Genomic DNA, 15,114 nt, shown 5'->3' with positions numbered 1-15,114 from the left:
TTACATGTTCACCATTAATTTCTCTGTTTAAAACCAAGTAAATATGACTGTTATTTGTTGATTGTTACCAAAGCCGAGATATGGATTGTAATAAACCCCATGCAGAGCAGATGTAAGTCTCAGCAGGTTAATTACAGTATATTATAAATCCTGGAGCATGCATTCAGTTAGTACGTAGTGCAGAACTGGAGAACATGAAAACATCACACGACTGCACGGTGACTCTCCGCGTCTTCTCTTCACAGTGAGGCGGACGCTGAAAAACGGCCTGACGCCAGAAGAAGCTCTCGCTTTAGGGCTAACTGATTCCCCAGAGCCACAGATGTGATCATCCACCTCTCGCCATGAAAACTCAGCTTCAGATGTCTGTGTGAAATCTCTGTCAGCCTTTGTCCTTTTAGGTTTTTCCCAGCGGCTCTTTCTGCCTGATGTTTCTGAGTGAAGAGGCGGCATTACGACATTTTCACCTTCCAGAAGAAACAGTGGAGGTCATGAGGGAATGCTTCTCATAAGGACTGATTCTGTTCAGTTAGGCAAGGAAAAGGAAAATGTATTCAAGTGACGCTGCCTCTACACTGAATTATTTATTTATCTGAAAACGATTTGAATGCTGGGATGATTTTCGCTTGTGAGTGTCAGCAGCTGTGACGTCACCGTTTTTGGGGTTTGTGGTTTTTTTTTTTTTTCTTCATTTGTTTAAACTGTGAATTTTGGTTGTGAAGTTTGCCAGGCTGAGGATGAATTTGAATTTGTTCCCTGGAGAAAAAACAAAGATTATCAGTGAGAGCATCTACACATCTGAAAAGTAATGAGCGTGGCTGTGCTTTTGTAGGGACGCGAAAGGTTATCAAGCTGATGAGTGCCTTTCACTTCAAAGGGGCGATGCTGTACCTCCGTTCTCTCTTCGTTAACGTATTCACGTCCTAAATTTCACTTCCTAAGGCATGGTTCTCATGAGTATTACTGTTGAAAATCTTCTCTGTTTTGTTTGTTTTTTGTTTTTTTCAGTATTTATTTGCAAAGCTCTGACGTCTTGCACCTTAAATAACATTAAAGTGGACCCATTGTGCTCATTTCCCACTCCATATTTTTAGTTTTTTGGCTCCGCTAGTTTAAAAAGAATCTTCTTTAATCTTAACACAAGCCGTTTTAACTCCCCCCCCCGCCCTTTAAGCCAACTCTTTTCTGATTGGCTTTCTCTTAAAAACAAAAGATTTGATCGTATTAGGGATATCTGCTCTCATCGATCATACAGTGCCATGAGTAGGAAAGAAAAAAGGCTCAGTTTTGAAGTGTGTGGCTCACGGGGTTACTGCATATATGCTGACACGCTTACTTGAAACTGCATACGCCAGTGTAACAGTGCATATTTGCCAGAAAACGAGGAAGAGCATAATAAGTCCACTTTAATAGTCTCATGCTGAAATGAACGACTGAAAACACAAAAAATAGTTTTTATCTCAGAGGAACTGTTTGTAAAGTGTAAAAAGAAAAAAAAAATGGACTTTTTTTTAAAAAAACAAAACAAAAACATTTTAATAATCTATTTTGAGGAACATGCAGACAGTTCTGCATGATATGTGTAAATGCCCTTGTCAGCTGCCAGGTCCTAAATACTGTAAACTCTACAGTGTGCATGTTTAGTGCATTTCACATTGTGTATTTTTGTAATTGCTGTAGAAACGTGTATTATAGTCTGAGACAAAGGATCAATTGTGGCTTGTTTTTTCTTTTTGTGAATTGAAGAAATGTGTTGCTCCCTGCTAAGAGAGAGAGAGAGAAACAGAGGGAGGAGCATTATCTGGACGTTTGATTTGAGCTCTGTGGTCACACTCTGTCACGTACCAACTTGAACAGTCTAGACGCAAGAAACTGGGAAACACCACTGCATGAATGCCATGTAGTGAGCTGAACGTTCTTATAAACACTTTCACTTGAAATGCCGTGTATACACATTCTGCAATAAAATAAAAACCATAGAGTGCAAACTTGGATCTGCGTGTCATTCCTTCCCCCAGCGTTCACCTCTGTGATTGTGAGCCACGTGGTGTGGTTCTACTTGATAACCTTTGGAATAATCAGGTGCCGTAAAATGCGCTGCTGCTGCTGCTGCTCGCTTTACGGTGTTTGTCCAGTTTGTGCAGCTCTGCATTCATTCATGGTTTTGTTAATCAGTGCTCAGCGCTGCGTCTTTGGTCCCTGCGTCCATGGCAAAGTTAATGAGTCTGCTGTGGGGGGCTGGATCACCTCCCTGCTGGCGTGTTATGATCACTCTGGAGGAGAAGAAGCTGCAGGGTTACAAACGCAAACTGCTGTCCTTTGAGAAAGGAGAGCACAAATCTCAGGAAGTCTTGGAAGTCAACCCAAGAGGACAGGTAGGTGCACATAATGATCACAGCAAAGTGTACAACCATGACATAACAGCCTTTAAAAAAAAAAAGTATTATAGTTATTTTAACACATATCAACAGCGGTAGCGTCTGGATAGAAGACCAGTCTCTTACTGACAGAGATGAAGGCACAATGTGGGAGCAGCTAACACATAGACTGTATGTAAAAGATGTCTGTAGAGTCCCTGTTCAGGTGTGTCTGTAAGCTTGTTTTTCAAACTATGGGTACAACACACAAACAGGGGCATCTGCTAATTCGTCCTAAATAACGTGCTCTCAAAGGCACTAACAGCACAGATACAAGGTGCACTACACAATGATGAGCCTCAAAACCTGACGTCTTCTGCCAATTTTTTTCTGTCAGCTTCCCGCGTTCAAGCACGGAGACATCATCCTGAATGAGTCCTGTGCAACATGCTTATACCTCGAGGTAAACGGCAATATTTTAATTGATTACTTGAATTTATTGTATTTATAATTTGTTTAGCTTTTAGTACACTGCTTTGATTATTGTTTTCTCACTGTTGAAACAGAATCAGTTTAAGTCTCAGGGCATCAAGCTGATTCCTGACAGTGCTGATGACCAAGCCGCGATGTACCAACACATGATGGAGGGCCTTGCCCTCACTGATAAACTCAGTAAGTTACACTTGCACAAGTCTGAGCGCTGAGTTACAGAGGGGACAGAAGCCATGAAAACAGTCACACATTAATGTGCGTTCTGCTTCAGATTCAGTTATCTACTACGACTGCTCCGTCCCTGAAGAGGAGAGGCACGACTTTGCTGTAAAGAGAAACAAAGAGGCTCTGACTGCTGAACTCAAACTGTGGGAGGGTTACCTGGAGAATGTACGAACAATACGCACACACTTGTGTACACTTGCAGGCACTCACACACTGTGTTGACAGTACTGCGTCTTTCACTTCTCCATCTAGGTGGCTGCTGGCTCATACCTAGCAGGGGCCTTCTCCCTAGCCGATGTGATCGTCTTTCCAAGCATCGCTTGTGCATTTCGTTTCGGGTGGGTAGCTAAGCAGTTGATTTGTGTGAAGCTGCAGTCCAATCGCCTTTTTCCAGTAACATGATGTGTTTTCTCTTTAGGCTGTCTGTGGGGCGTTATCCTAAATTGGCCAAATATTACAGCCTGCTGAAGAACAGAGCCAGCATTAAAACCACGTGGCCCCCACACTGGGTGGCCAGTCCACAGGGTTATGACATCCTGAAGGACCTCTGAAACACAAAGAATCCTCCCTTTGTCATTTTAGAGAATTCCTGTAAGTCTGTGAAATAAAAACATTTAAACAGCTTGCTTACTGTACTCTTAATTTTTCACAAGATTTTTTTTTATTCTTAAAACTTGACCACAGCAGCAACAAATCACCTTATAGATAAAGCTTTGTTAGAGCACTTTGGTTTTGGGTCCTTCTCCCATGTAGTGAGTGGCAATATGACCTTTTTGTAGTGTGAGGAGAAAGTTTTCCATCATGTTGGGCGGCTTTCAGAGTCACCTCCTCCATTCACATGTAGGATCCTAGAAGGGTCATTTCTAGGATGACTTTGTTCTCTTTATATGCTCCAATTAAGATCAATTGTCAAAGAATATGGAATTTCATTTAACTATTATGCTGATGACTTAGTGATCTATCTCCCTCTCAAATAAATAAATGAATGCAGTGAATTTTGAACCTGAATGAGCATAAAACACAAGTGGTAGTATTCGGGCCTCCTGACCCTCACTCCTACTCGAAAGGTGAAAGCTTCATGTTTGATAAACAAATAAAAGCTGTTGTTAGAGCTAGTTTCTACAAACTGAGGTTCTGAGGCTCTGCTTTGGTTTTGGGTTGTTTTGACAGTCACCATATAAGACCATATTCCCCCTGCTTTGGCTTCTTTGTTGTGTTTGAGAAGTGATTTTAAAATCAGCATGTCTCTACCTTCCTGAGCTTTTAACTACACACTCTCCCAAAATATCACTGAGGTCGTCTGACCAGATGCTTCTGCATATATCTCAGATCGGGCCTTTGCTGTAGCTGACTCGGAACTTTGGACCTGCTTGCTGCTTCACATCAGGACCTGACCACTGTCTTTTAAAACATATTTTTTATTCCTTGGCTTTTTCTCTGAGTCTTAACATTCGTTATTTGTGTGTATTGTGTTTTTTTTTTATTGCTTTTACTGGCTTATTTTATTTTTACATCACTCAGGCTGACGCTTGCTGTTTATATATTTGTTTAAAAATAAAATGACTTAATGTTGCAATTTGCAATAAATATTAACACAGCTTCCATCAGTTATTCTTCATAAAAACAGCTTATTTATTTCAGGTCAGTCACCTTTCTAATTATGCTTAAATACTATATAATACTATATTGTATTGGGATAGAGGCATATGTGAATATTTGGAGGAGGATGTGTACAATGTACATCTTGTCATCGACTACACAAAGTGCAGAAGGTAAACAAAGAAACAAATATTTTATTTTTTTTTATTAATTCATTTTATTTATTTCAACAAATCATTCAGTGGTGACTATCAAAAATATAAAGGAGGCAAACTGATAGAAGATGACTGAGTTGTAGTTTTTTCTTCCAGCCAGTAGATGGCAATCACGCTCTTATAAAAGCTTGACATCCCCTCCTACAAACCATAAGAAAAGTAAGTTGAGTTTGTCGTCTGCGCATTTGCTTTGTGCGTCCAGTTCAGTGACCGTCCAAACTGTGAATCTCAAGTTAAAGCCATGGCCAAGGCAATGACTCTGCTGTGGGCGACCGGCTCTTGTCCCTGTTGGAGGGTGATGATCGCTCTGGAGGAGAAGAACCTGCAGGGCTACAACCAAAAACTGCTGTCCTTCGATAAAATGGAGCACAAGTCCAAAGAAGTGTTAGATATAAACCCCAGGGGACAGGTAGAAACGATCTTTTATCAAATCACCCCGTATAACTAACAAAACACTTGACTTTGCACCGTAATATTATATAATAGCCTCACGTTAACGTCACGGTCATAAACACTGATATCTGCGCTGTTGCTCTGCAGGACGGTTAACGGATAAAGAGTTGCAGTAACGGCGGCAAATAGTGTCAACTCTGATTAATGCTTTTACAAAATCATAAAAACTGAACGTTTCATTTAGCGTATATTCATTTACTCAAGGAGATTTTTTTTCTTCAAGGAAGACGCTTCAGGACACGCCCTGCTGCACCTGATTGGATGAGCATTTCTCGGGAGCTGACACGTGCTCGAAAAAATATGGGCTGTAGAGATGAGCACGCGAGTTTGCAGCCGTGTTTCGAACTGCACCAACATGGCGGCTCGTTTACGTTAGAGACAAGTTAACGGAAATGTGTTTATAAAAGCATCTGAGGCGAGAAATGCACCGTGTAGCTGTCTTCATTTATCATAAAAACCGACTAGTTTAAAATGTTTAAATGCATATTAAAGCTTTAAGATAACCAGTTTGAACTTGACTAGCATATACTAGCACATTTCCATCAGACTTTAAATGCGTCTTATTGAATTTATTAGGGAACAGCACAAAAGCAGGACAGTGTTAAATAAAATGTAGAAATGAGGGGTTGTATCGTTGAATATGGGCTCTTGAATATAACCTGCAGCTGACTAAGTGTAGTAAAATAAGCAGTTTAATTTACATCTTTACACTTTCCAAATCTCAGACTGGAAACTGGCCTTTAACCATAAATACGGGAAACACTGCAGAGTGTTATTTTATCCCAGTAAAGTTCTGTTAAAATAAGTAATCTTTTTTTAATTGTATTTGTTTGATATACAAACGGTTAACCTAATTAACACCCAGTAGCCTTAGCATTAAAACCTGTTATACAGTACCTAATGACAGTTTTCTTGCTGACACTATTATAATTTCTTTTTCAGATTCCCACTTTCAAACATGGAGACAATGTCATCAATGAATCTTACGCAGCCTGTTTTTACCTGGAGGTGAGAACGTCATTTTGACAAAATATTCACTCACACTGAATGCAACATCACAAAATGTGCCCCAGTTAAATGTGTGTCTTTTCCTAATGTCTTGCAGAGCCAGTTTAAATCCCAGGGAACCAAACTGATCCCAGATGGCCCAGCAGAACAAGCTCTGATGTACCAGCGCATGTTTGAGGGTCTCACATTCTACGAGAAACTCAGTAAGTGTTATCTGTATTTTCAAATCCTGATTTCTCCTTTTATAAATTATTCATCTAAACCTCAATTCTCTCAAGGAACTTAGGAATGCTGCAAAATGCATATCTCAGATTTTAAAGGAACCATTTTTAATCAGAGTATTGCATAAAGTCAGTTACACTTGTAGGATATTGATCTGGTCAGTTTAGTAGCAGATGGTAGCATGAGGCGATACCTGGACCCTAGAGGTATTCCAACTCCTCCAGGATACGAACCATTGACAGAAGGTTTGCTGTGTCTCCTAGCACAATCTCAAGAGCATGGAGGAGATTCCAGGAGACAGGAAGTTGCTGTAGGAGGCCTGTACAGGGCTGTAGATGGTCCTTAACCCATCTTCTTTGTGCAAGAAGGAACAGGGTGAACACTGCCAGAACTTGAATATGACCCCCAGCAGGACACTGGCATGAATGTCTGACTAAACAATCAGAAACTGACTTCATGAGGGTGGCCCCTGTCCTCACTGCCTGACGCCATGGAGCCAGATTTGCTTTTGCCATAGACTAGCAGAATTGGCAGGTTCATCACTGGTGCTCTGTGTCTGCAATCTGACATCTAGTGGTAACATTTTGCATCTGTAACGTTAATATTTTACGTATGTTTTGTTTTTCAGCTACAGTTGCCTACTATGAGTGGTATGTCCCTGAAGGTGAGAGACATGAGTCGGCTCTGAAGAGGAACAAAGAAGCTCTGGTCACTGAACTCAAACTCTGGGAGAGTTACCTGCAGAAGGTATGTGCATGAACACACAAACTCAGACAGACTCGGCCTGCTTTGATTTGTTCCAACTGTATTTTTTATTTTATTTTTTTCAAGCTGGGCTCAGGCTCTTACCTGGCAGGACCATCTTTCACGCTAGCAGACGTGGTCGTTTTTCCAACAGTTGGCGCACTCTTTGGGTTTGGGTAAGCACACAGAGGCTGTTTGCATTTCCACGTGGTCTCATCAGTAAAATGAAGGATGATCTGTAGACATGGGACTTGAAAGTCTCCTTATTCTGATTCGTAGGTTGTCTCCAGAGCGTTATCCTAAACTGGGAGAGTACTACAATCTGCTGAAGGAGAGACCCAGTGTCAAAGCCAGCTGGCCTCCTCATTGGTTGGAGAACCCCAAAGACGAAGATAAACTGAAAGATGCACTGAAAGACATCTGATATTCATACACAGATGTAAACATGATGCTGCATAATGACAGAGCAGCTTTTGTTGCCCTTATGCATTCTGTGTATATCTAACAACAGTTTCTGGTTACTCATACATGTTCAGCTTTGTCTAATAGCAGAATAACTCAGTCACACTATCGTAAAGTAAAGAACTAGTTTTCCCTGCTCAAAGCTAGCTCAAATGCTTTGTGTTTCCATGACTTTGCATAGTTCAATAATGCATCCTTTCCACAACTTTGCATCTTTTTCCAGATAATTAAAAAAAAGTGCGTTAGCTTTGTAGACATGCACTGATTCAAGACTTGCACATTTGTAACAAAAATCTTCTATTTGCAATACACATACAAAGTCACCTGTTACATCCCTCTGCAGCCTTCTTTCTTTCTTACAGTTATATTGGCGGTTGGCCCCCTGCAGCCTCTAATCTCCTCAATGTTTTCAGATGGTGCTTATTGGCCACACCTAGTCAGGTGTGGATGAAAGCATACCTGAGGCAAGTTTCCAGGGAGATCACTTGTCTTTGCCTTGGTGGCACCAGCCTTTTTAGCCAACCAGGTATTCCATTTTAAGAAAAAAAACAAAAAAAACCCTCTTCTCACTAACACTCTGGTATTCATCTTTTTTTAAAAAAAAATTTATATGTCGCGGCTTTTGAGCCGGGTCGTAACATAAGTGGGGGCTCGTCCAGGATTGTTTGAACATTTTTGTGGAGACTAAATATCAGTTTGTTTTACTTTTAAGTGGGTGAGTGAAAGTGTTCACTGTGATTGAGCAACGTCCCTTTAGTAAGTGTGTTTCAGCTGGGTGGCTGTGCTGCCCTTCCATCAAAGCACTTGTTTGTTATTTTGCTTTGTTGTTTTAGTTTATTGTGTTTGGTGGTTATCCTGGGTGGGGGTACGCTTCAGGGTTTGGTGGGAGACTGTACCCCGGTCTGCTGCCTACCCTTGAGTTTGCGTTTAAAGTTGCTTTGAGCCCGGTGCACCACTGAAGACTAGACGGGTAAAGTTTTATTTTTATTTTATTTTTTTTAAAGCATTTTAGGCTGGGAGTTGCACATAGTAAACCAGTGGCACCAAACTTGGCAAGAGGTTTGAGACCATTAATTATGGTCTGCAGCTGAGGCAGGTAGGGCATTTTTAAGTTGGCGTAGTGTGTACACTGTGTGTGCATCTAATGTCAGTGTTGATGGATGCTAATGAGATCCTCATGAGGTGAGTGTTTTGTGCTGTGACCTTTAGTGTTGTGGGGAATATAGCTACTTTTGTTGGATCACTTGTGAGTGTTGTTGGCCAGGTGATGGCAATAACACTGTGGGGTGCTGAGCCACCCTTGATGTGATCATTGTGTGGCCATAGCTCTCCATTTTGTGGTTGGTCACTAGTATGCTTGCTTTACTGAACCTTGTGGATTAAAGTAACTTGTTGTGGTATGAGGCCACTTGTATGTGTGGTGGAGACAACCGATCAATTGGTTGTGATTATTTGTTGCTACCAGTGTTGGTCAAGTTACTTGAAAAAAGTAATCAGTAACTAATTACTGATTACTTCCCCAAAAAAGTAATCCCGTTACTTTACTGATTACTTATTTTCAAAAGTAATTAATTACTTAGTTACTTTTTAAAAACATGATTTACAACCTGAATAGGTGATAAAGCGATAGATCTTTCAGCCCAATTCTACTTTTTCTGCATAATTCATCATACAAAATGTAATCAAATGGAAAAGTATCTTTTTTTAACTTGTTTTATCAGTTTTAATCTTTTAACTTTTTGCATCAAGCAAAAATTTAATTATATGCAACATTCTCTGACTTGAATAAATTAGTTTAATATTTAAAGCTATTTTCTGCACATTCCAGCACATAAAATAAAATATTTTTTGTGTTTACACTCACTCTTTCAAATAGATGAAAGTAAAACACAGCAGAAAATCAATAGTCAAAGACTCAGCGGTCCTGTTGCTCTATTTTCACCTGTAAAGCAGGACTGAGGTAGGCGGAGGTTTACCCTGGTGCAGGTGTGCCGCAGCGGTCAGTGGAAGGATCCGCGAGTTTCTCTGTGAGTTTCCCATTACGTCGTTGCGCACTCGGTGCTTGCTTGGAAGTTTAGGGGGTTTTTTCGCTGTAAAAAGAAGTTTTCTTCCCACGCACGATGGACGCTAATGTTTTTGTCACTTTTTATGGAATCAAACTCAAAGTAAGGTCAGTACTTCCACGCTTTAAACGCTGCACGCTCATACTCTCTCCCACAATCGATATGTGATCCATTGTTGATCTGCACACAGCTGTTGTCACTAACGGCGCACTCGCTTACGTCACTGTCGTGAGACATTCTCGCAAAAAATCAGTTTTAGTAACGCAGTGTTCCTACGGGAAAGTAACGGTAATCTAATTACCGTTTTGCAATAGTAATCCCTTTACTCGTTACTTGAAAAAAGTAATCTGATTACAGTAACGCGTTACTGCCCATCTCTGGTTGCTACTTTTGGTTTTGTGTTGTAGCAGGTCAGGTAATCATTTTGGGTTTGACTGTTGTGCTCCTTTGTGTTGGTCACATGTTCCTTTTTGTGTGTTCAGTGTGGCAACTTCAAATCCTCATGCAGGGGCATCCATGCTTAAAGATGCCAACTATAATGTGAACACTGTGCTTCTGTTAGCTTTTACTTTTATTTCAGGTTTGTGGGTCAAGGACCTGAAGGCTTCAGAGGGGCTTTTAATAAATTTAGGGGTCCTAGAGGAACCCTTTTGAGGGAGGATGTGTTACGTCCCTCTGCAGCCCCTAATCTCAATGTTTTCAGCTGGTGCTAATTGGCCACACCTAGTCAGGTGTGGATAAAAGCATACCTGAGGCAAGCTTCTAGGGAGATCACTTGTCTTTGCCTTGGTGGCACCAGCCATTTTAGCCAACCAGGCATTCCATTTTAAGGAAAAAAAAAAAACCTCTTCTCACTAACACTCTGGTATTCATCTTTTTTTGTTTTCTTTTTTTGTTTTCTTTTTGTTGCCTCCTTTGAGCCGGGTCGTAACATCACCTCATGTTTTATTCTTTGTTGGATCCATTTCCTGAGCTTTTCAGACATTTTCCTGAACTTCCTGTGTTAAACTACGAGTGGCCAAATCCAGTCTGGCACATTCTTAAAAAGAAGGAATGCACAAAAGTCTGAAAACCACAGAAGACAAAGTGACAATGATGATGATTTCAATTCAGAATTCTTTGAGCATTTTGTCTACATTTCATCCGTTGCCGGAGCTGTGACCCCCTTCTCTGTACATGTTGTGCGTGGTATAGCTGAAGGCGAGCCACAGACCTTTGAAGTCAGTAATAGGCAATATAAAATAGGAAAAAAAAAAAAACTGGGAACATTTCTTCTGTTGTAAATGTTCTTTTTACTCACTGGCCTTATACATTAAATGTTGTGATAACCTTCCATCAGTTATTCTTAATGAAAACCACTGTAATTATACTAATGTCTAAATATTTTATATTGACATAGAGGGTGACCATATTTGAATATGGAGGGGGGGTTGCTTGTCAAATATCAAATATGTCTTATCACCAACAACATCGATGGTACACAAGCAAACAAAGTGTGATAACAGAAGTGTCCTTCTGTATTTGCTTTGAACCTGTGATGGTATGCAACACGGTGGCCCCCTGAGTCCACATTATTATAAACAGCTACATTTACTCTTGGTAGAAAAAAAACATTGAGATCATCAGGACAGGGATGGATCTGAATTCTGGGGTTCAGAGGTTTGGAGAAACTTTCTCTCTTTCATCACAGCTGAGCTGTCCTTTCAGGAACATCATCTGTAAGCTCATCGCAGGGAACAAGCAGGACTCTCCATCTTCACCAGCAGCTCCCTCAGAGGGAAATCTTTACAGCTCCACCCCAGAAGATGAACAACCCCTGGACTTCATGATTGTGATCTTTGCTTTGTGCAATGTTAGAACCTCAAAGGCTCTGGACTTTTACACAATGATGTTATATTCAGTCCTGTATCATGTTATATATTTCAATTTGAAATGATCCTCTCTGGTTAGTCTTGTATGAATGAGTCTTAATTACTTCATGGCTGCTAACACAACATTAGCAATGTTAACACAGTGTTAAATAATTCCAGATTAAAGTTTTTGGTTCAGCATACAAATGAAGATCTTTTGTCTGTTACTTTTTTTGTTAATGTTGTCTCATGCCCTCTTCATGCAGCTTCATGCAGCTGACTACATTCAGTGTTAAAAACAGTCTGAGATCAGCAGCTTTCTTAAACAGCAAACTATTTATGCTCCTGAGTGTAAAGAATTTAACTGTTTGGCACCTTTGCTGCAAAAGAACAATTCCAAATAAGAAACCAAATTTACATCATCATTCCTCAGTTGTGAAAGAGACATCCCAACCAGCCACGGCAGATGGCTGAAGCCCTCCCTGAGCCTGGTTCTGTCTGAGGTTTCTTTCTGTTAAGAGTTTTTCCTTCCCACTGTCGCCAAGTGCTTGCTCACAGGGGATTCTCTAATTTTCGGGGTTTTCTCTTATAATAACTTGAGGCAATGGTTTCTTTGATTTAGAACCTTTAAACCATATAAATATTCCTTTTAATCTGCAGCAGTGATTATTCATATTTTTGCATAAACAAATTGGGGTTCCAATTAACTAAATGACACAAAAGTGATATTTCAATTACTAGAGTGATATTGTTAAAACATGTAATCAATACATAAAATTAAGGAATTTTTCCATCTCATGTCTCAGCATGAACCTATTTGAGCTTGTTAGCTGAGAGAGTTACAAAAAAGCAATCCTGGGAAGAAGGTTTTACTGACAACTTTAAGAGGGAGCTATAGTATCTTACAAAGTAGCTTTGTAAGTGCTTACATTGTAATGAATTGTTATTAAAAAGTCCACTAAGCCCATATCACCGCTTCTATGTTGACATGAAGAAATATAATGCAAATTGGCATTGAAGTTACTTTTTTTGTTAGGGAGGATTTGTTTGTTGTTGAGTGCAATGTTAAACTAAATTCTTTAAAAATCAAAAAATGCAAGAACATGTTACTTTTTCTCCAAAACTCACAAACCAATCCCTCTGGGGTAATTGCATTGATAAACCCTTTTGCAAGAATATCAGATTACTCAATTAACTGGTTAAAATCTACAGTCCTTCCGATTAATTGCTGCTTCCATAATTATTCTTCTACTCCCCTGCAATCTGGAAATATAAAATATTTAGGTATTAATGTTTCTCCCAAGCTTGCAGATCTAACTAAATTAAACCATATCCCACTTTTAAAGAAAGTAGAAGGTGATCTGGCTAGATGGAAATGTTTACCCATATCACTCATGGGAAGGGTTGCCGCTATAAAAATGATGGTCTTACTAAAAATAAATTATTTATTCTCAATGATCCCAACGAAACCGCCACAAGATTGGTTCAGATCTCTAGATTCATATATGTCTAAATTCCTTTGGAAAGATAAACCCCCACGTATAAGCTTAAAAACACTACAAAAGACCAAGGATAAAGGAGGATTAGATCTACCTAACTTTCAGCACTACTTCTTAGCCAACAGGCTTCAATTTATCTCTGGATGGCTAAAACCACTTGCCACTTGCCCCTCCCTTCCTTCCCTCCCCATCTCTAGCTGCCTCCCTCTTCCCGCTCCACCACAATGACCCACGCATGCAGGGCCTTGGGGTGAAAGTGTGTCACCAGGGTGCAGGGGAGGCATTCCCCCACCACTCCCCCTGCCAGTGGCAGACGCCCTCAGACATCAGTGCATTGGTGGTTCTTGGTGTCCGGGGATGGGCGTTCAGGTACTCACCAGCTCACTCCTGGTGGCTGCTTGTCGGGGCCTGGAGCCTGGGGCTAGCTTGGGCCCCTTCGGGGAGTGGGGTGCCCTCGGCCTCTGGGCCTGGGGCTCGGTCACTCTGGCACAGCTGGCTGCCGTCACTGCAACCCCCCCTGGCTTCTGCTCCGCGGCTGTTGAGTGACCCCTCATCTGGGGCTCTCCTCAGCTCTTTTCCCTCCGTTGGTCTTCCTTGGTCTCTCGTGCTCTGAGGGTCTCTGGATGTCTGGATGTCTCTTCATGCCCTGGAGAACGGGGCTATGGCTCCCCACACCCTCTAGCAGATCATCACATGAAGGAACCTTTTGAATACAAGCGCGCTCATGGTCACAGGTGTACACACGGGTGCTCACACACACAAACTACACCCTTTTTGGCTCCTACCTCAAAGCACACTGTGTGCTGTCGATCTTACGTGCTGCACAATAATTAATATTTAGTATCTACTGTTAGCTAGTTTATTGCGATGGTGTTGTATTTGTTATGTTGCTCTTTTTTGTTTGTTTTCTCTTCTGTTTTTTTTAAATTATCTCCATACAGGTGATCCAGGTGTTTTGTTTGCTTTTCTTTTTTTTCTTCTTCCTCCCTTTCTCACCATCTCTTCTCCCCTGTTTTTTCTTCCTCTCCCTCTCTTTCTTTCATTCTTTCTCCCTGTCCTATCCCCCAGTCATGTCTGTCCCGTCTGTAACAACCTAAAATCAAATCAAATAAATACATAATTATAATAAAGGTCAATCAAATGGACCAATATGGCAAGGCCATGATGATCCACTTGGTAAAGTAAATCCACTTGGCATATTTCTTGGCCTTCAGAAAACAATTCTGATGGCTAAAGATCCAAACGGGACAGGCAAAAAAAAAAGAAAAAAATCCAAAAAATGATTTAATATGAAGGTAATACGAGCAGAGAGCACAAACATGTTGAGGGATTAGAACAGCTCGTTTTATGGCCGTTTTTTTTATTTTAACAGCTTGCTTATTGTAAACTTAATTTTTCGCGAGATTTTCTTTTTATTAATTTTTTTATTCTTAAAACTTGACCACAGCAGCAGCAAATCACGTTATAAGAGGTAAAGCTTTGATACAGCACTTTAGTCATGGGTCCTTGTCCCATGTAGTGGGTGGCAATATGACCTTTTTGTAGTTTGAGGAGAAATCTTTCCATGACGTTGGGTGGTTTTCATCGTCACCTCCTTCACTGACACGTAGGGTCCTGGAAGGGTCATTTCTAGGATGACTTAATTCCCTTTATATTCTCTCATTAAGATCAATTTTCAAAGAATATGAAATTTCATTTCACTGTTATGCTGATGACTCATTGATCTATCTCCCTCTCAAAATTAAATAAATAATCATTTTGAAACCTGAATGAGCAAAAAACACAAGTGGTAGTATTCGGGCCTCCTGACCCTCCTCTAAAGGTGGAAGCTTCAAGTTTGATAAACAAATAAAAGCTGTTAATAAAGCTGTTGATAAACAAATCAGAGCTAGTTTCTTCAAACTGAGGTTCCTTACAAATGCTAA

General features: G+C 40.5%; 3 protein-coding genes across 12 annotated transcripts in view; all 3 read left to right on the top strand.

Annotated features, from left to right (window-relative positions):
- Positions 1–1,988, top strand: part of fhod3a (formin homology 2 domain containing 3a) — a 69,439-nt gene extending 67,451 nt beyond the window's left edge. For all 10 annotated transcript variants that reach the window (XM_085262999.1, XM_085263007.1, XM_085263002.1 and 7 more), the window contains one exon: positions 246–1,988. In XM_085262999.1, coding sequence (XP_085119125.1) covers positions 246–328 — 83 coding nt within the window. In that variant the 3' untranslated portion in view covers positions 329–1,988. The remainder of the gene's footprint in view (positions 1–245) is intronic.
- Positions 1,989–2,107: 119 nt separating this feature from the next.
- On the top strand, positions 2,108–4,138 carry LOC146549582 (glutathione S-transferase A-like). The gene is made up of 6 exons (XM_085263012.1): positions 2,108–2,375; positions 2,755–2,820; positions 2,924–3,029; positions 3,121–3,239; positions 3,327–3,412; positions 3,493–4,138. The coding sequence occupies exons 1-6, from the start codon at positions 2,208–2,210 to the stop codon at positions 3,623–3,625; spliced, it is 678 nt and encodes a 225-aa protein (XP_085119138.1). The 5' UTR covers positions 2,108–2,207; the 3' UTR covers positions 3,626–4,138.
- An 874-nt stretch (positions 4,139–5,012) lies between these two features.
- LOC146549581 (glutathione S-transferase A-like) lies at positions 5,013–11,173 on the top strand. The gene is made up of 6 exons (XM_085263008.1): positions 5,013–5,297; positions 6,284–6,349; positions 6,447–6,552; positions 7,200–7,318; positions 7,403–7,491; positions 7,595–11,173. The coding sequence occupies exons 1-6, from the start codon at positions 5,130–5,132 to the stop codon at positions 7,737–7,739; spliced, it is 693 nt and encodes a 230-aa protein (XP_085119134.1). The 5' UTR covers positions 5,013–5,129; the 3' UTR covers positions 7,740–11,173.
- Positions 11,174–15,114: the final 3,941 nt, after the last annotated feature.

The sequence above is a fragment of the Mchenga conophoros genome, linkage group LG22 (assembly GCF_057382185.1).
Source record: "Mchenga conophoros isolate Kocher_MC1m ecotype Shallow Benthic linkage group LG22, M_conophoros_male_GT1.1, whole genome shotgun sequence".
NCBI classification, from domain to species: Eukaryota; Metazoa; Chordata; class Actinopteri; order Cichliformes; family Cichlidae; genus Mchenga; species Mchenga conophoros.
Note: the sequence above shows the minus strand (reverse complement) of the source record. Positions and strands in the feature narration are given on the sequence as shown.